This window comes from Nycticebus coucang, chromosome 10, assembly GCF_027406575.1.
Source record: "Nycticebus coucang isolate mNycCou1 chromosome 10, mNycCou1.pri, whole genome shotgun sequence".
NCBI lineage: Eukaryota > Metazoa > Chordata > Mammalia > Primates > Lorisidae > Nycticebus > Nycticebus coucang.
In genome coordinates this window covers 3,392,252-3,413,751 of record NC_069789.1, presented here as the reverse complement: position 1 = coordinate 3,413,751, position 21,500 = coordinate 3,392,252, and the positions used below count along the sequence as shown (strand labels likewise).

The following is a 21,500-nucleotide window of genomic DNA, read 5'->3' as shown; positions in this document are numbered from 1 at the left end:
TTCTAATTTTGCATAACTTTTTATTCTAAATGGCTTTTCGTATGATATTAACTTATTTTTTTGGTGAAATGAAAATCAACTACTTCATATTTCCCGTCAACTGTGGACTAGAATCTCTTCTTTGGGGTGTCTTTCTATAAGCAAGCTGTTAATTAAAATACATAAATATAGAATGAATTAAGTACTTTGAGTGACTTACGTTCAACAAATGAATCCACAGAAAGAGACCATATCGCATCTACTGTGCTACAGGCACAGATGCATCATATAACCAGAGAAACATATTAACTCTGAACCCGTGGGTATTACTCACATTTTATGGTGAATAATATTTCCCTTTAACACCTTCTTATCTCTCTTAGTTGATAGCTCAGGGAGGGAGAAAACAATGTACAACTTTGACCAAACACTCATACAAACAAAAAATGAAGAATGTTGGAAATACATGTATAATTATTTCTTTCTTTTTTTTTTGGCCGGGGCTGGGTTTGAACCCACCACCTCCGGCATATGGGACCGGCGCCCTACCCCTTGAGCCACAGGCGCCGCCCCATGTATAATTATTTCTAAAAATTGTTCGTTTAAAGTAAAATATTCTATTCTCAAACCAGGTGGCATCTGCCACTCGATCGTAATGTCATAGACTTTTTACATTTATACTCACCCAGTTTGAAAGGATGTTTCAACTTAGATCAAGAGATTGAGTGCGACTCAACTAAACCATGGACAGATATAGAAAAATAACTTAAAAATGCACACTTTTCGTAAAGCGACCATATGTGCATCTGTGTGTGTGTTGGTGTGTAGAAAGCTGGATGTACATATGCTTTATGACATCTTTGTGCATGCTGAAAAGCCAGCATAAATGAATGGGGTAATTTGCAAACATATGTCAGCATACTATGTTAGAACTTCAATGACTAAGTTGAAATTTTAATTTTGAAGTAATAAAATGTTGGCAAAATGCCATCTGAATTTAACTGTTTAAATACAATGAACAACATCATTAAAAAAAATTAACAAAATACTGTTTAGAGTGTAGAGAAATATATCAACAATAATCAATATTGAACATGGATCCTGAAAATAATGGAGAACGATGCATATAAAAATAGATGGCCAGAAGATATGATTGAAGTTTGATTCGTTAAATCCAATATGGTGTGTCATGACGATGTGCCAATTTAGGACATGATTTTGAATTCATGTATTTTCTAATGAAGTATATACTTCATTAGAAATTAATAGGGTTGGGTTATAATTCTTGGCTTTAAAAGGATTCTTTCATTTAAAACAACTTTCATTTCATATTTTAAAACCTGAAATGTTAATTTTGAGATTTATTAATATTTGCAAGACATCTTTGCACATGTAAACACTTTTGAAGAGATTGCCAAATTCATATTGAAAAACCTCAGTATATTATTTATATTATTTATTAATATTAGAGGGTGCTCACATATTATAATTAAAGGTTGCAAACTTTTTTTTTACAGCTTTCTGAAGCATCGTATGCTTTACTGCAATTGTCAAAGAGCTAAAAATCTTCTCTTTAGAAACGTCCATTGATTTTTTTTGACCCCCTCTGTGTGAATTTTCTTCCAATGTGGTGTGGTTTTATTAAAGTGAAAAAAGGAATGCAGTTTATCCTTCCTTTATCCTTTTTTGGTCTGAATCTCAGAAAGCCATTTCTGAATATGTCCCTTCTGCTGGCATTCATACAATAAATGCCTGTTTTTATTATTAGGTTTCCAGCTTCCTCAACTAAGGATTTGAGCAAGATTTAATGGATCACTCATTTTGAATGACATAGAGAAAATATGCTTTATGAGATTTTTAAACTTGTGTTCTAGGGAGTTTAAGCCCTTGGATTTAAAACCATTCCGCATGCTCACTCTTCCCTGGGTGAGCCAGGGACGGAGAGGAAGTCCAGTCAGCTGCTCATCAGTCTGTGCTGTTTTAACTCGCATCTCATACATATTTTGCTTTATTTTCCCATCACAGTTCTCATGGGTATTTTTGGAGTTATTTAATTGTTTATGTATTTTTTTTTTTTTTTGAGAGAAGCGTCTCACTTCGTCGCCCTCTGTAGAGTTCTGTGGCGTCACAGCTCACAGCCTCCAACTCCTGGGCTTAGGCGATTCTCTTGCCTCAGCCTCCCAAGTAGCTGGGACTATAGGCACTCGCCACAACGCTTGGCTATTTTTTTGTTACAGTTTGGCTGGGGTCAGGTTCGAATCTGTCACCCTCAATATATGGGGCCAGCACCCTTCCCACTGAGCCACAGGCGCCACCCGTAATTGTTTATATATTTTAAAAGTTTGTCGTTGTTGTTTCGAGACAGAGTCTCAGTGTTTCCCTGGGTAGCATGCCCTGGCATCAACCCAGCACACAGAAACCTCAAACTCTTGGGCTCAAGGGGATCCTCCTGCCTCAGCCTCCCAAGTAGCTGGGACCACAGGCATGTACAACACGCAGCTAATTTTTCTATTTTTTAGTAGTGATGAGGTCTCACTCTTAGGCTGGTCTTGAACTTCTAAACTCAAGTCGTCCACCTGGCCTCCCAGAGTGCTGGGATTACAAGCATGAGCCACCGCTTTCAGCCTGTATTTTTAAAATTCTAATTGTATATGTTCGTCCTCTCATCCCATCCACATTACATGTTCCGTAAATTGATGAATAAATCACTCTGTTGACCATTGCATACCCCCCTTTTTGAACAGTGTCTGGCACTAAACTCAATTTTTATTTTTTGAACGAAGAAATGAAATTAATCCTTGAGGGGAAGAGGGTTGATGTGAATCATTCAGGAATGTGAAAATACTTATTTCCATTCCCATTTAAAAAATTATTTTTTCTTTCACAATTGATTTTTATATTTAATTTTTTTTTTAATCAATGGAAGAAACATTAGGGGAGATGGAACTTTTATTTTAATCAAGTTCTAGAAACGTTTCAGCCTTGAAAATGTGTTCTAGAAGGACTTTCTAGTAATTTTTTTTTTAGATGGGAAATGTATTTTACTAACCTCAGTGGTGTATTTTGCGGTTGTGCTGAACAAATACAGAGCTTCATGTGCCCGTGTCATTTCATGACACTTTTCCCACATACAGTTCCTGATGCAGCCTCTGCACCTGTTACCTGTGATTTTTCAATGTGGTTTTGAAGTCAGTTCACAAGGCTTTGGAAACCTAAGTGTACGAGCCGTTTTTAAATCTCAAAATATTATGCTTGTTGTTACTTGTGTTAGAGAGAAGATAAAAATCTATTCATTCAGAATCTCTCTGACGGCTTTGCTGCAAAGCTTGGAAGAGATGAAAGTTTCTTTCTGAACTAGCTGAACACTTCATTTTCAAATAATTTTAGTGGTGGCCAGAAATATATATACAGTGTGTGTTGTGAGCTTTGAGGGACTGAGGGGTTGTATCAAAATAGATGGAATTGATGGTTTTATTTTGGGTAGTCTCATTCTGAATTATTTTCTGCTTTGGAGAGGAAACTGACATTAGAAATTTTTTTTAAGTTTTCTACTCCCCCTATTCTCCACTTCTGGCCGTTGGTGAAGATCCAGTCTTTCATAGGCTGAGAGATTTGGTGGTTCATTCATCCTTCATTTACAGATACCGCTCAATCGAGATCCACTGTCTTTAAAGCCAGGATTTACATTTAGCATCTCTATTCAACTTCTTAATGAAAACATAGTTGCTCAAAAACATTCACAAAAGTGTCACTGGAAATCAAATACAGTGTAAGTATTTTGGTTTTTCAAGTATCACAGTCAATTTTCAAACTTGTCCCTAACAAATATTTTCTAGTTGCCCTGAATGGCAACTCTTTAGTTCCTATAATAGGTGACAGGAAACTTCAGTTAAAAGCGTAACAACGCGAACATATATATTTCGCCAGGCCCTTTCAGCTTAAGCGTGCCGTTCTAACCTCAGGTGGATTGCACAGACAGCAAGAGTTGGGCACAGTTTGTGTGAGTAAAGGGAAGTGTTTCCCAGGTTAAAGTCATCGTAAAGCTTATAAATAAAGGAGTGGTGAACACGGTTGTGTATGTTTTTCACTGTGGACGGAATTACCAAGCAGGTTATAACAAAGTCTGTATTGCAGCAGATTTAGGCTGCTGAATTAGAAGAAAGGCTTTTGCATTCATTCCCTTAAGGCAAAACAAAACAGAATTATTTGCCAATGAAAGCTCTTTATCCTTTAGAATCAATATTGTGTGTGTGTGTGTTGGGGAGGGAGAGGGTTAGAGAGAGGGAGGAAGGCAAAATGTTACTAGGAGCTGGCTATAGTTTTCTGAACAGGCCGTATGGGGCAATAGAGAGTTTACTTGGCATTTAATAACTCCTTTTTCTTGTTCAAAATTAATTTTTTTAGTTTACCTCTGGCCTCTGTTTATTCCCAATTTATGTTTATCCTTCATTAAATTTCCTAAATGTTTCTCACTGTAAGCATAACAAACTTTCAATTGGTTGATTTGTAATAAGAAAGTCATACATGTATATATTGCTGTAAAGGTAGGATGGTTAAGTTTACAATACATGTCACATCTTAAAATTAGTGATGTTTTCATCTTGCTGCAGTGGATTTTGAAACAAAAGAAGTTGTCTTGTAAATTTCTATGTATAATATCAAAGTAGTAGGAAAGAGTTCTTAAAATGATGAAAATAGGGCGGCGCCTGTGGCTCAAGGAGTAGGGCGCCGGTCCCATATGCCAGAGGTGGTGGGTTCAAACCCAGGCCCAGCAAAAAAAAAAAAAAAAAAAAAAAATGATGAAAATAGGAATAAGTACTCTGTTATGTTCTGGGGTATTAAAAAAAAAGGCCCTTGCCAGACAGGATAAATTGAATGTCTAACTTACATTTCCTATTAAGGAATTAGAGGTCATTTCACTGAATCAGTGAGAATTCCAAAGTTTCCTGTCACTAAATTTGAGTGTGATATGCGCATATTGTGTTATGTGTTTCTGGAGAAAAATCCCCTTTCCCCTGTTTCGGTTTCCCACCCTTCAGGAGAACTATTGCAACTTCCCTCCACGGTTGTCAATTTTATGTCCCTCATTATTTTATTTATTATTATTATTTTGAGACAGAGCCTCAAGCTGTCGCCCTGGGTAGAGTGCCGTGACATCACAGCTCACAGCAACCTCCAACTTCTGGGCTCAAGTGATTCTCCTGCCTCCGTCTCACAAGTATCTGGGACTACAGGCATCTGCCACAATGCCCGGCTATTTTTTGGTTGTAGTTGTCACTGTTGTTTGGCAGGCCCAGGATTCAAACCCACCAGCTCTGGTGTATGTGGTTGGTGCCTTAGGTGCTTAGGAGCCTGAATATGTCCCTCATTTTCACCACGTGTGCCTGAGCCATGGTCTCTGGGTTTGGTAGATAGGGTTGACTATATTTCCAAACTTCTCTTGTTGGGAGTTTAAAATAAAGTGATGTTTTTAAAGTACCAGCACATGAAAACTCCCAACGAGCTTTAGTTATCATTATTGTCCTTCCTCCCTATTGTTGCAGCTTCCTCAGTAATTCCCGATTCTCTTTTCTTCACTCTAATCTGTTGAAATAATCTTTTGGCTAACGATTTTCAGATTGATCTTATTAATATTATTATTACATCATTGTAGAATACCGTCATCGGCATTTGGACTGCAAACAAATTTGGACTGCGTTTTTATTTTGTTTCTGAACTTAAGGCTCCTTCCAACTCGACTGCTCTGTAGTTCGGCTCCTAACTCTTGTGTAAATGTCTCTGTCTTTGCTCAGACTCCCTGCATGGAACATTTTCCTATCTCCTGTACTGTATCTAGACGTCTTGGTTCATCTTCAGTGACCGACTCAAGTCCACTTCCTTCCAGAAATCCTTTTTAAGAATCCAAAAACTCGGGAGGCACCTGTGGCTCAGTGGCTAGGGTGCGGGCCCCATATGCCGAGGATGGTGGGTTCAAACCCTGCCCCAGCCAAACTGCAACAACAACAACATCAACAACAACAAAAATAGCCGAGTTTTGTGGTGGGCACCTGTAGTCCCAGCTACTCGGGAGGCTGAGGCAAAAGAATCGCCTAAGCCCAGGAGTTGGAGGTTGCTGTGAGCTGTGTGATGCCACAGCACTCTACCAAGGGCCATAAAGTGTGACTGTCTCTACCAAAAAAAAAGAATCCAAAAACTTGTTGATAATACTTTATTTCCTTAAAATTCTGAACATGCTTTTTATTTGTTTCACATAATTCTTTCTGTTTCATGATGTTTTGAGCCTTGAGTGGGCATTTACTGCATTCTTTTTGCAGCCACAAGTGTCTGGACTTCTGTGGAGACAGGGAAATTCTTAGTACCTGTGTCCTGGGCCATCTGTCTGTCCCCCCTCCCATGTTCTGAACTTCCCCGCCTGCTCTTGTTACAATCTTGTGATCTTTTCATTCTAATAATCATAGAGACCATGTCTTGCTTTTTTGGATCTTGCTGTAGACATGAAGATTTGTCATTTTCTTTATTTCATATAATTAACTCTGACGTTCCTGCTGCCAAACCCTTTGATGTCCATCCCATGTAGGACCCTCCATGCATACGTCAATACCTGTCGTGGAAGGAGATTTGAGACAACACCCACGTCTTATGTTTAATAACTCTAGTTAGCCACACCGTGGGTAACCAATATGCATTTAGAATTAAGTCGGCATGCTTTGAATAATTTTATTTGACTCCTATTAATCTAAAACTAAAACTAAATAAATAAAACATTTTTATTTGAATTGTATAATTCTCTATAGTGAATTCTTAATATCTTAAAAATGTAATTCTTTTTTTTGTTGTTGTTATTGTTTTGTTTTGCTTTGTTTTTTGAGACAGAGTCTCACTCTATCACCCTGGGTAGAGTGCTGTGGTTGAGCTCACAGCAACTTCAAACTCTTGGGCTCAAGTGATCCTCTTGCCTCAGGCTCCTCAGTAGGTGACACTACAGGTCCCTGCTACAACACCTGGCTAATTTTTCTATTTTTAGTAGAGATGGGGTCTCCCTCTTGCTCGGGCTGGTCTCAAACTCCAGAGTTCAAGCAGTCCACCCACCTCAGCCTCCCAGAGTGCTAGGATTGTAGTGTTAGCTACCGTACCAGGCTGAAATTATAATTCTTACTCTTAAGAACATGTCGAACACCCAGGATGGAAGTTTTGACATTTTCAAGAATATTGGGAAAATTGTGATATGCAAAATCTGACACAGTTTAGGAAATCTTATTCCTCACTGAAACAACTGGAAGACACTGTGGAATGTTATTTTATTAAATGTTGAAAAGTTACAGCAACTGGATAGAAATTCATTTTTTCGAACACTTGCTCCATTTTTAGGCAATCTCTGTGTCACAATTTCATTTGAAGGTTACAGCTTTGTATGTGTCCTCAAAAAATATGAGGCTCATGCTTAAGCTCCATAAGGCAAAAGAAATTTGAGCCTTAGTTATTTTATGATGTTCTACTCATTATAACATTTTTCCTGTAATTTCAGAAATTCTATATTAGACCATCTAAATTTCATGCTTTTATTTTTGACCTCGGAGCTTCACTGTGTCTGGCTATTCTTCCAGGGTGTCAATTTTAATGGTCACTGTGTTAGACTTAATTAAATGCTACAGTGTCATTTAAATTATATGTATTCTTTGCTGGATTAGACTTGTTGAAATTCAGTGTAGTAGAAGCTTAGTGGTAGCAAATGTACTTTTAAAGAAAGTAGATGATGAGTTATTTTATTGGGTTTTCAATGTTATTTTTGCTGCCAAGTATGTTAGACTAGATTTTAAGAGCTCCATTTTTAAAAACTTAGATAAATGTGTTGGCACAGAAAAAAATACACGTATTTAAGACAATTATGTCAAAGTCTCTGCTGAAACACAAAATTGGTAATATTTGCTTTTTGGCAGCATGTAAGTAATGGAATGTTTTTCAAAAGCGTTGCCAGTGAGTAGAAAGCTGTCCATGTCCAGATCTGTAAGTGTCTCTCTCTGTAATTAAGAAACTCCTGTAGAATCATTAGCACCGCTAACTCCTAATTTAATTAACTCCTCCCTCAAAAGGAACCAAGTCTATTTCATCTTTTAATTTTTCCAAAAGCCTTTTTATTTTCCTTTTAGTGATCTTTGTGATCCATGGGAAAAAATGTTTGCAGCCCTTGTTAGTAATTCAGCACTGTTTTCACGTGGGCCCGTTGAAGAGATGCCTGTGCTGTTTAAGCAGTGGGATGACACTGCTAGACTATTTGGTGTTGTCCTTCGTAATATTTTTCTGTCACTGATTTGGTAATGGTTCCAAACCTGTGTGACACTGTCAGTGCTAAGTCTCCCTTCCTCTGGCTTGGTTGTGGGTGGTATTGTCTAGCCAGCATCTGAGCGGTGTAAAACAGGGAATGTTGCAGGAAGATGAGGCCCAGTGGGAAGCAGGACCATCCAAACACTGTGATTAGAACAGGAAAGTCTTTTTTTTTTTTTTGAGACAGAACCTCACAGCTCACAGCAATCTTAAACTCCTGGGCTTAAGCAATTCTCTTGCCTCTGCCCCCCCAAGTAGCTGGGACTAAAGGCGTCCGCCACAATGCCTGGCTTTTTTTTTCTTTTTTGGTTGCAGCCGTCATTGTTATTTAGCAGGCCCAGGCTGGATTTGAACCCGCCAGCTCAGGTGTATGTTGCTGGCACCTTAGCCGCTTGAGCCAAGTCTTTATTTCAGTCGGGGAGCAACGGCGCAGAAGAATTCAAACGGCTGCTCCCTGACTGGCTCAGTCTTCTCTTTTTTATCCCCAGTCAACAAGTTCCAGCCTGCTGTACCTTTCTCATCGGCCAGTTTGAAGGAAGCTGAAGAGGATGCTCTGGCTTTTACAGAACCCTGAGCTTTCATAGAAGGGGAAGCAAGAGTCAGTTTCCAGGTCTCAGGAAGTTAAGTTTCTACTGATTCCTAGAAGCTGAGTCACCATGGGGAGGACCCAGCAGGCATGTCCTTGGGGTCTCCTTGAGAAGACCTCTGTTCTTTTAGACCTTACTTTCTCTAGGTATCCTCTCTGCACAAACAGGACCTCATGCAGTGTATGTAGGTTAGGAATCCAAGCTGGTCATGTTCAAGGTCTTGCCTGGGTTGGAGTTATGGAAGGGAGGCTTTCTGGTGCCTGAAAGATCAGCCTCCAAGGTGCCTCCCTCAGGAGCCCACAAGTTCCTGCTGGCTGTCAGCGGGGCTTCCCTTCTTTGTCCCCAGGCCTGTTAGTAACTCAGCGCGACTTGAGTGCTTCCAAGATAGAGTGGATGGCTTTGCACAAGGGAGTGATCAGGAGAGGCTGAAGCCCAAGGTCATTTTAATGACTGACTTTCTTCAATCACATGCTCATTCCTACCACACTTCTGTCCATTAGAAGCGAGTGACGGAGTACAGCCTACATTCAAAGGGAGAGAGAGTAAGAAAACCTCCGCTTCTTCAGGAGGTTATTGTATGTACTGTTAGGATTTTAAGTACGACCTCCCGACTCTCAAATGTGTATAAAGCTCTCACTTCTGAATCACTGAGAAGCTTCCTAGCAGATTTTGCTCATGGCCATGGTTTCTAACCATTTGCTTATGACAGAAACCTCGTAGCCGACCTTGACAGTCTCTCTTTTCCCTTCATCACTGATGGGCTATCAATTCATACAACTTTTTGTTCCTAAATATAGACCAAATAAGTTCTGTCATTACCCGTGTAAACAAGCATCTTCTGTTATCCATACTATTACAAAAATAGCTGTCTAAATTGCATTTCTTGATGATTTTTAAAATTTCTTAGTAGATTTATTTATCTATGTCTACATTAAAACAAAAAAACTGGCTGGGGAGTGCCCTTGTATCAACCCAGCTCACAGCAACCTCAAACCCCTCTGCTTTCAGAGTAACTGGAGCTACAGGTGCACACCACCTCCCACAGCTATTTTTTTCTGTTTTTGGTGCAGGGAAAATCTCACTTTTGCTGAGGCTGGTCTAGAACTCCTGAGCTCAAGCAGTCCTCCCACCTCTCTGCATCCCAGAATTCTAGGATTATAGGCAAGAGCCACCACACCTGGCCTAAATCTATTCAAAATATATAAATAGAGACAAAGATGCGGAGTTGTGGAGTAAACACAACATCATGGGGATGAAATAGGAAGTAAACACACACGTTAGCTGTTTTGCTCATGTTTTATAATCACAGAAAACAGATAAATAGAACAGGTTGAGGATCTTACTCTCCGCTATATGGAAATTATTAGGCTGTGCCCTTTAGTTTTTTTACCAGATCACTGAGTATATAGAACAAGCCATGAAAAAAAAAAAAAAAAAAAAAAAACAAATTGAACAGGACATTGAAAGCTTGGCCCCAGGGAGAGAGAGAGAGAAGTGATTCATTCATCTGTCATGGGATCAGGGTCCCTTCCCTCAGTCAGGTGCACATGACTTACTCTCACCTGCCAGCTTCCTCCTGGACTCAGGATCCCTTCCCTCAGTCAGGTGCAGGTGACTTACTCTCACCCGCCAGCTTCCTCCTGGACTCAGGGTCCCTTCCCTCCATCAGGTGCAGGTGACTTACTCTCACCCGCCAGCTTCCTCCTGGACTCAGGCTCCCTTCCCTCAGTCAGGTGCAGGTGACTTACTCTCACCCGCCAGCTTCCTCCTGGACTCAGGCTCCCTTCCTTCAGTCAGGTGCAGGTGACTTACTCTAACCCGCCAGCTTCCTCCTGGACTCAGGCTCCCTTCCCTCAGTCAGGTGCAGGTGACTTACTCTCACCCGCCAGCTTCCTCCTGGACTCAGGCTCCCTTCCCTCAGTCAGGTGCAGGTGACTTACTCTCACCCGCCAGCTTCCTCCTGGACTCAGGCTCCCTTCCCTCAGTCAGGTGCAGGTGACTTACTCTCACCCGCCAGCTTCCTCCTGGACTCAGGCTCCCTTCCCTCAGTCAGGTGCAGGTGACTTACTCTCACCTGCCAGCTTCCTCCTGGACTCAGGCTCCCTTCCCTCAGTCAGGTGCAGGTGACTTACTCTCACCCGCCAGCTTCCTCCTGGACTCAGGCTCCCTTCCCTCCATCAGGTGCAGGTGACTTACTCTAACCCGCCAGCTTCCTCCTGGACTCAGGGTCCCTTCCCTCAGTCAGGTGCAGGTGACTTACTCTCACCTGCCAGCTTCCTCCTGGACTCAGGCTCCCTTCCCTCAGTCAGGTGCAGGTGACTTACTCTCACCCGCCAGCTTCCTCCTGGACTCAGGCTCCCTTCCCTCAGTCAGGTGCAGGTGACTTACTCTCACCCGCCAGCTTCCTCCTGGACTCAGGCTCCCTTCCCTCAGTCAGGTGCAGGTGACTTACTCTCACCCGCCAGCTTCCTCCTGGACTCAGGCTCCCTTCCCTCAGTCAGGTGCAGGTGACTTACTCTCACCCGCCAGCTTCCTCCTGGACTCAGGGTCCCTTCCCTCCATCAGGTGCAGGTGACTTACTCTAACCCGCCAGCTTCCTCCTGGACTCAGGGTCCCTTCCCTCCATCAGGTGCAGGTGACTTACTCTCACCTGCCAGCTTCCTCCTGGACTCAGGGTCCCTTCCCTCCATCAGGTGCAGGTGACTTACTCTCATCTGCCAGCTTCCTTTCTGATGGATGTGCTTCTCCCTGTTGGAGTGACTGAGCAGAGCTTCCCCCATATCCTCAGAGACCACCAGTATTCTAACTTCTCTGTCCCTCCTTGGACTTGAGTTTAGAGGTATTCTCTGAGCGATGTTAGGTGTTACTGTGCTTTTAGGCTGTATTCTGCCTCTGATTTTACACTCCTAAACCCAACTCACCACTGAACGTCTCCAGGTATTATCCTCACACCTTAAACTCAACATGTTGTTTCAAATTAAATTAATGATACTGCCTTAGGCCCTTGCCCAGCAGGCTGGCAGCTGCGCTCTGGCTGGTGTGTAGTCTTATTCTTCTTGACACCCTTGTTGTCTATGTCTCATGGAGCGTTCTCTTCCCTGAGAGTCCTCCTGTAACATCCCAGGGTTATCCCAGCAAGTCTCTCCCCTGTCTGTGGGGAATAGGATGGATCCTTGGACTCCCATTTGGCCACCTGCTTCCAGCCCCCAGAGATCTGTCCCAAGGCTTACATCATTAGTTGCCGTCACACATGTGTTCAGTATTTACTGAGGACTTTTACCATAGTGGATCACACATCCCAAACGGCCTGTTTAATCAGGGCGGGAGAGCCCAGAGAAAGGAGTCAGAAAAACAACACGGAGGCTGGATTCTCAGCCAAGAAGGAAAGAATGGAGTTGTTTCTGCTGAAAACATGCACAAATAGAAAGCTGTTTCTTTTATTGTTTTACATTTCTTTTTACCTATATTCCTCATAATTAATCCCTGGTCAAGGGCAGGTTTTAGGTGTCTGTTTGGAATTTGGGGACTTGCTGAGGTTCTGGTGATCTTCAGCAGAGAATTTTAGTTAGTTCATGTCTCTCTAGGTCATCACGTAATTAGTGAGTAGCTTCAAAGTGCTGCCTGCGTCCTATCCAGAGTTGCCACATTTCACCTGTAAAGCTGCTCTGATTTATTCCGTAAATATCTATTATGCACTTGGTAGATGACACTGTATTCCTTGTTATAACAGATTACCTCCTGGGATGAAAGTGGGAAGGAGCTATGTATACTCGTATGCCTTCTTATTCCAGATTACTTTGTCATAATTAACTTCACTGTGCTCAAAGCAATATAACCCCAACAAGACGTGCAGTAGACGGTCCGGGAACTCTGCATTGGAATTATGGGCATTTTCTTTGTATCGTTTCTTTTCTTTCTTTCTTTCTTTTTTTTTTTTACATACACATGTGTTTATTGGTTTTCCACTTTTGCCTTCACAGAATTAAAGAGGCTTAAAATAGAATAACAATAACTATGTTTAAGATAAGGACTAGAAACAAAAACCTTGTAAAGAACCAGCAACAATAAATACATTCAGAAAAGAAATCAGACGATTGCTGCATCGAAATCTTAAGCAACAATAATAATAATAATGCAAAGAAAGTGACATTCACATTGTCAGATAAGAGCATGTCTATTATAGAATGCTTTGACTCTGAGGTTCAGTATGGAGTCATCAAAAATAATAACAATAATAATAAGAAGTTAATTGTGGGCATTTTCCATGTCTTAGCCTTTTTCTCCCATAATGAAAATCTTTCCATTGATAGCATGATATCTGAATGATAAAGTAACTTTACTTTTGACTTAAACCATTTTTCCCCCCTTTAGACTTTGGTTGCTGATTAAAAACTTTAGCAAGATAATTAAAAGTCATTTAGATACCTAATTAGATAATTTTGTAGGCTGGTTTTCAGGAATACATTTCTTTAAACCAAGCATGCCATCATTTTTGTAGTGCAGTTCACTGAGTTGCTGATACCAAACCATTATATGTTAAGTGGAAGAAAGTCTTTACACATCATTCTGTTTCTCTGTAAAAAATCTTACAGGTCCAGAAAAGATACATGTGAAAAATCTAGGCCTCCTATTTTAGTTGACTTTGCAACTGCCTGGTGTTACAAGTCATATTTTTGACAGTGAAGACCCAGATTAAAGCTATGTCAGTGTTTTGACAAAATTGACTGATGAGTTTAATCAACCAAATTGTCCACTTTGCCAAACAAATGCACTGACAGAATGATTTGCTTATTTGTTGCTTCTTTGTTAAATTAACTTGCTTTTTTAACTTAATTGACTAGTTAAGTCAACATAATACATAGTATAGCCAGATGAATTCAACATTTGGAAGCAGTTTCAATGTGATTTTTTAAAAATGATTATACCAAGTTAAGCACCAACTTGTCTCTTTAACAAATGTGCAGAAAACTAAGTTGTGAAACCCTCTGGAGAGCGGCAAAAACATCTCTGTCATTCCACTTAAAATAACCCAAATCTGGAAACTGAGTTTTCAAATTGGAGCATTTTTTTTTAATGCAGTGATCCATTCTATAAAAATTGGAATACATTCGTGAAAATGTCTTTATGCATGAAAATAATATCTCGATGTTGATGAGGACTTTATGCTTAAAGAACCTTGCAATTTCTGAATGATAAGCCAAGAATTTCACTGTAGGACCCATCCATAGAAATGCAGGTTTCAGAAGTTCCGTGAGAATACCGTGCTAAAATGTTGACAAAAGAATGAACTACAAAAAGTTACAACCAACCTCTAGTTAGTTATGTCAACTCCCTTACTAATACTGTAGATGTGCTGGTCACACGTCGGTGTGCGTGAGAGACGGTGACAAAGGCAGAGAGAGTGACAGAGGCGTCAAGCACATCCCTGAACGCTAAGCAGAATGGCTTAACTGTGCAGTGTAGCTGGAAGAGCTAAGTGTCTTGCTGCGGAGTTAGGCATGAATTACAAGGTACAGTTATAATTTTTTTTCTAAAATACACAAGGGAGGTACTAACTCATGTCACTCTTCATTTTGAAATAATAAACGTGTTTCCCGATCCAAACGTATTTTCTCTTACGTTTCAAGTGAAAATTTTAAAGTTATAAAATTTCTCTTTCCCATCCCCTTCCCTTTTCCTCCTTCCCTCTCTTTTCTTCTCTTTGCACATTTCCTGCCACAAGAAACGTTGCATATATTTATTTGGATCCATGTCTTCCATGGATGTGCATAGATGGAGGTCAACTACCGCAGCAAATTTTTTTTAATAACAATAACAATGTTTAAGATAAGGACTAGAAACAAAAACCTCGTAAAGAATGAACGAACATAAATAACATTCAGAAAAGGAATCAGACAGTTGCTACATCGAAATATTAAGCAGTAATAATAATAATGCAAAGAAAGTAACATTCACATTGTCAAAGAAGAGTGTGTCTATTATAGAATGCTTTGACTCTGAGGTTCAGTGTGGAGTCATCAGTTAACTTCTTCTTATTATTGTTTTTTGTAAGTCTCAAAAAATAGACAACTCATATTTATAAATAAAAGTAAAAGATAATTTCAAAAAACAGATCACGCCAAATCTTATAGACAATAGAAAAAGAAGAAATACTTCAAAATCAGTCTATTTGATCTGGGTACACCTGATATTAAAATTGGAGAAAATATATTATTATGAGGGGGGAATTACAAACATATGTCACTTATCAATGAGGATGCAATATCCTAAACAACATATTAACAAGTTGAATTAAAAATTAATGTTTAAGTAATGTACTTTGGTCAAAATTAAACCCAATTTATGTGAGAACAAGTCACTATTTTCTTTTCTTTTCTTTTTTTTTTTCTTTTCCTTTTTTCCCAGGGGGAAAAAAAAAAAAAAAACTACCGCAGCAAATTTAAGCTATCACTTATGTTTCTCTAGAACTGATTCTCTTAATGTGGAAATCATCTTATTTGGTAAACACTTCATTTACAATTTCAATTATGTGCTTGTAAAGGAAGCATGAGATTTTACTACAATTAAACATTTGACTCTCTTCCAATACTGTACTAGGTATGTTCATAGTCTGGGGGTGGGAGACTGCTAAACTTTACATGAAAGTATAGTTTTCTGTATTAACACTTAAAAATATGTGTTTAGCAGATATCTAAAGTGAAACAACAAACTTGAAAAGCATATTTGCTGAAGGACACAAGTTTAACTTTCTTTCTTTTTTTTTTTTTTATTAAATCATAGCTGTGTACATTAATGCAATCCTGGGGCACCGTACGCTGGCTTTATAGACCGTTTGACACATTTTCATCACACTGGTTAACATAGCCTTCCTGGCATTTTATTAGCTATTGTGTTAAGACATTTATATTCTACATTTACTAAGTTTCACATGAACCCTTGTAAGATGCACCAAAGTTTAACTTTCTTGCTGTACAAAGGACTTTGGTAACAGCAAATTTTGCACAAATGCAAGCAGCCAGTTCACAAATTTAAGAAATATAAAGGGCCAATCAACACGAAAATATGTTCTATTGTACAAATAAAGTAGTAAAGTTAAAATAAAGATGTTATAGGGCCCTTCATCTATCAGATTGAAAAGATTTAGAGGAACCAATAATATTTAATTTTGAAGAAGAGATTAGTGTTGCTAGGAGTGTACATTTTTGGTGCTCGTACGTTGACATTTGCCAACTTTTAAATGTTCTTTCCCTTTGACTCATCAATTTCACTTCTAGAAATATGCCATGAAATATATTTGGGTAATTAGATCCTTTTGCAAAATATTACAGCCAAGTTGCACAGAGAAGTGTAGTTCTTTGTGGTATCGTGACACAAGAATCCCTAGACCTTCCTAAATGTCCATGAACATAGGATCCGTTACATAATTTATGTACATTTATATCAGATGTAGCCACTAAAATGAAGGAAAGGCTATCCAGATATGAAAAATTCTGTATCATATATCCTTAAGTTAACAGATAAGATAATGAAAGGGCATCCAAAGATGTGTGGTGTACAACTGCCTGAGGAGAGTTACCCGAAATGGAAGGAGGACGCAGGTGAGATCCTGCCTGCTTTTATATAGAAAATTAGAACAGGAAGGTCTCCACATTATGATCTGGGTCCCTTTAGACAGAAGGAGAGTGCACAGAAGGAGCTAAAGGAAAATATAATATTTCTCCGTAAAAATGTCTGTTTTTATCAATAAATAGCATATATTTTTCTATCATGAACTCATAAAGTATACTGATATTATTAGTTATCACTTAAAACAATGAGAGTATGTTTCACAGTTGAAATAGGATGCTTTACTTAAAACAGTTTGTGTATTTATTTATTTATTTGGGAGAAATGGTCTTACTGTTTTCCCTGGGTAGAGTGCCGTGGCCTCATCACAGCTTACAGCAACCTCCCGCTTTTGGGCTCAACTGATCCTCCTGCCTCAGTCTAACAAGTAACTGGGACTACAGGTGCCCACCACCTTGTCCAGCTAATTTTTCTATTTTTAGTACAGATGGAGGTCTCACTCTTGCTCAGGCTAGTCTCCAACTTCTGAGCGTAAGAGATCCACCCACCTCAGCCTCTCAGTGTTAGGATTACAGGTGGGAGCCAGTGTGCTTGGCCTTAAAGAAGTGTATTTAATCTCCACAACAGAACAATTTTCTGGTGAGGATTTCCTTATTTTAAAAAATGAGAAAAGAAAATAAAGAAATACCTGTGAGGTTTATCTAAGTATCTTACTCGATAAACGGGGTGATATTTTTATTTAGTCTTCACTCAACCCAAGAGTCTTTCCATTGATAAGAAGAAAATGGGTGAGTGAAAGTTTTTAAGAAATAATGGCTATTTCTAGATTTGCGACAATGAAAAATATTCTATTTTAATTAAAATTGTGACTCTTACCTACTGATTCCTTGGTATGCGTTTTCCCCAAACACAAGAAAAGAAAACACATGCAATTTTGCTTCACGTGTAGTAAAGATGGTTCCCTTCTCATCCTTCCCCACCCCGCAGCTTTCAGCCGTGCCCCCATCCCGATGGCCGTGGTCCGCAGAGAGCTGTCCTGTGAGAGTTACCCTATTGAGCTCCGCTGTCCGGGGACAGACGTCATCATGATTGAAAGTGCCAACTATGGGAGGACTGATGACAAAATCTGTGACTCTGACCCTGCTCAGATGGAGAATATCCGGTGTTACCTGCCAGATGCCTATAAGATTATGTCTCAAAGGTAAGACACTTCTAATATTCTTTGTACATGTAATAAAACCTCAGCATGAATCTGTGTGATGTCTGGTGAACATAGGTAAGAACAAGAACAGTGCTGTGAATGTCAGGATAATTTGAAAAACATTTTTTTCATGTCTGTCTATTCCCCATATCACCCAAGTGCTAGCATGTGAGATAATAAATAGCCAGAGGGGGGCTGACTGGTAAACTCTCACCAACAGAACAAGGTGAGGATGTTCAGACGCCTCCGGGTGAAGGGCTTAACTACACCTTGAACTTTACCTTAGAAATGCAAACAATGTCACCTCATCATAAAACCCCCTAATTTTAAAGAAGTGAAGCCACACTCCTATGCACACACAAATAGCATTTGGAAGGTATTAGAGCTTATTAGAGTATTTATTAATTTTCACAATGTAATCTGCGTGCAGCTATTTTGATAAAATAAAGTAAAACTGGGTTCATTACATGAAAGACTAAATTATACTTTCCGCAATATTAAAAAACACAACATTTTCCAAAAATTGCAGGAAAATTCTTTTACTGCTGACAATTATTTTCTAACAGTGCAGGGGGAAAAAAGAAATAAAAATTAAATTCATAGATAATTACATAGTCATTAATCAAAAGCTTATCAATGAAGGATTATTTGGCCTTGGAAAATAATGGGAAAAAATGTGTCTGCTGGGTGGCACCTGTGGCTTAAATGAGTAGGGCACCATACACCGGAGGTGGCAGGTTTAAACCCAACTCTGTCCAAAAACTGAAAAAAAAAAAAAAAAAAAAAAAAAAAAAGTCCACTAACTACCCTGTTTCCCCAAAAATAGATAGTGTCTTATTTTAAGGTGTGCTCCCAAAGATGCTCTAGGTCTCATTTTCAGGGGACATCTTATCTTTCCTGTAAGTAGGTCTAATTTTTGGAGGATGTCTTATTTTCGGGGAAACAGGGTACTGTATGAAATTAATTAATTTAGTATGTTTAAGCTATCTAAAATATTACCATAATGTAAACTAAGATACCATGTAATATCACTGGATAAGAAAAAAGATTTTGGTTCTAAAGAGCTGGTGTATAGGGATTCGTACTACAGAAGATTTAAATTATATTAAATTTCTTGATAAGTTAGCTAAATAGCATATATTTCTTAAATCTTTGTTCACTATTACCATGTTTTTCTCATAAATCAATGACAAAGACATTTATCTACTCTAAACCATCACCTTATTCTTTTCTTTCTGTTATTTAAGGAGTTTTTAAAATATAGAGCAAACAGTAGCTCTTATAAAATTAAACATATTAAAGTCTGAAAACAAAAATAGTAGATTTCAAGGATTATTTTCCTTGTACTTAGGAAAGCTTTCCTTATTTTAACCTTTTGTCTTCTTGATACTTAAAAGTGTGCTATTTTGTGTGCGATTAATGGATTCACAGAGTCTGTGTCTTATTTTTATAAATTACTGTTGAATCAATTGTTAATACAAAGGATTACATACCAGGTTTTAATGATCTGAGTGTCTGGGGTGTACGTGAAGGATGTTGGACTCTGGGCAAATCTGAGGGCTTTTATTTGTTACTGTCCTGATGGCTCATGCTAAGGTGAATGTTCATAAGAATTAAGATTTTAAGATCAGGGATTCCATTTGATAAAAGTTTGGCTGCATTTTATGTTCTGTCTCTCTCATTATTGCGTATTTGACTTGCTGCCAACTCTACCTAAATATCCTGTGATGCCTGAAATGATACTAATCTTTCCCTTGCATGTGGGGATGTAATGGTCTTTCAGGAGTGATTTCCATAAATAGGATGGAATGGACTCTATGACTAAATTGTTATTTTTATTTGTTTCCGTCATGCAACTGAACACAGGATATGTTTGAATATGTTTGAGTGTGTGGTGAAGAGGAAATGCTGCTTTTCTTATGATTGAATTTTTATTTAAAATATAATAGAAATAACTTCACTGGGTCTTTGATCTCTTCATCCTTTTCACTGAAATAGTTTTAATCTTTTCATTGATGTTATTAATGGCTTCCCAAATAAGCCCCTCATCTTATCATTATTGCAAAAAGTAGTTTTAATGGATCCTTTGGAGCCACTGAACCCTATGGGGTGCACCCCTGAAGTGATTAATCTGCAAAGTAAAAATACTTTGGGCGCCCTTAGTAAGTCATTTGAAATGGTTAATTCTCCATGGAAGCAAGTTTCTGCCTTGCATTGATCTATTAAATGTACTACTCTTATACTTGTGCAAAGTAAATCTTTTTGAGTTTCAGAAGCCCCCAAGAAATGAGACGGCCAAGCCCCCTTGTGCAGCTTTGTAATGAATTTAGTTACGTTGTCCTGCATCCACAGCATGTTAAACAGTGCTACTAATTACTAATTATGATATGAACTTATGCTAATAATGATACGGACAGTTTAAATAGATTACTATGTTAGAACTAAAGTCATAATGGAAAGCATCTTTTCTAAAAATTATCTTAGATTAAAATATTTCACTTAAACTCCTAGAAAGAGACATCAGGGTCTAAACATTTTGAGCATGTCTATGGATTATTACCAAGTGTAAAATGGTTATTATTATTATTACTATATTCTTGCATAGCCTTGTTGAAAAGTCTTCCTAATTTGCTTCGGCCTTACACATTGGACAGATGTCATAGGCATAGAGAGACTTGGAATATTATTATGCAGATGTTTGATACACATTGAACAAATGTGTACTTGTATTTAAGTATGAACAGGACGTGACTCTTGATTTCCACAGTTTTCTCCGGTAGAACTTTCCAGGCTGGTATCTGTTCTCAAATTAAGTGTGTTCTGGATATGCTGTGTTCACCCCACCCCCAAATATTCCATGTTTTACCTGCATTTCATTACCCTTCTAGAAGACTTGTGAAAATGTCAGAATATATTTAACTTCCCAGAACTTATCCTTTTACTTACTTAGCATTATCTACATCCTTTTTTTTTTTTGGGGGGGGGACAGAGTTTCACTATGTCACCTTCAGTACAATCCCCTGGCGTCACAGCTCACAGCAACCTCAAACTCTTGGGCTCAAGCAATCCTCTTGCCTCAGTCTCCCAAGTAGCTGCGACTATAGGCCCCCAATACCATGCCCATCTAATTTTTCTATTTTTAGCAAAGACCCAGTCTTACTCTTGCTCAGGATGGTCTGGAACGCCTGAGCTCAAGCTGTCTACTGGTCTCAGCCTCCCAGAGTGCTGGGATTACAGGTGTGAACCACCTCACCTGGTCTTACATCCCTCTTAATTACACCTAAACATGAATAAGCCTGTGTGATCACACAACTGTCTTTTCCTAAAGTAAATTGTAGGTTTCTAGAGGACAGACTTTCTGCCGACTTTTACAAAAAAATTGGTTTAGATGTATTAACAAATAAAGGAATATGCTGTCAAATTGTTATGCCACTGAAAAGTTCTCTTAATTCCATCGTCTTTGTGGTTTCTGATTCCTTTTGTTTTATGGTTATATGTTTCAGAGAGTTTTTTAAAATAGTACGTATTACTTTAGAATCTAAATGTGACAATGACTGTTATCAATTGGACAACTTCAGATATTTTACAGTAGGAATTCAGCTTAAGTTTTATGTTATCTTTGACTATTAATAGAAATATTTCTTTTGTTAACTCAACCAACACTTGGCAGGTTGTAATGTGCAGTTCACTATAACTATTATCGTGGATTTTGATGGCTAAATAAAGCAGTGATGCTTCTTTCCTATAAAACTATATTTTTAACAGGCTACAAAACACTCTAAGTCATCTGCTGTATGTTCTTGTTTTTATCTCATTTACATTTATTGTGGAGATTAAAGGAGGAA

General features: G+C 38.8%; 1 protein-coding gene across 7 annotated transcripts in view; it reads left to right on the top strand.

Moving 5' to 3' along the window:
• The window catches only part of ADGRL3 (adhesion G protein-coupled receptor L3), a 784,489-nt gene that overhangs the window by 356,160 nt on the left and 406,829 nt on the right, over positions 1-21,500 (top strand). For all 7 annotated transcript variants that reach the window (XM_053607086.1, XM_053607089.1, XM_053607085.1 and 4 more), the window contains one exon: positions 17,442-17,655. In XM_053607086.1, the coding sequence (XP_053463061.1) occupies positions 17,442-17,655 (214 nt within the window). The remainder of the gene's footprint in view (positions 1-17,441; positions 17,656-21,500) is intronic.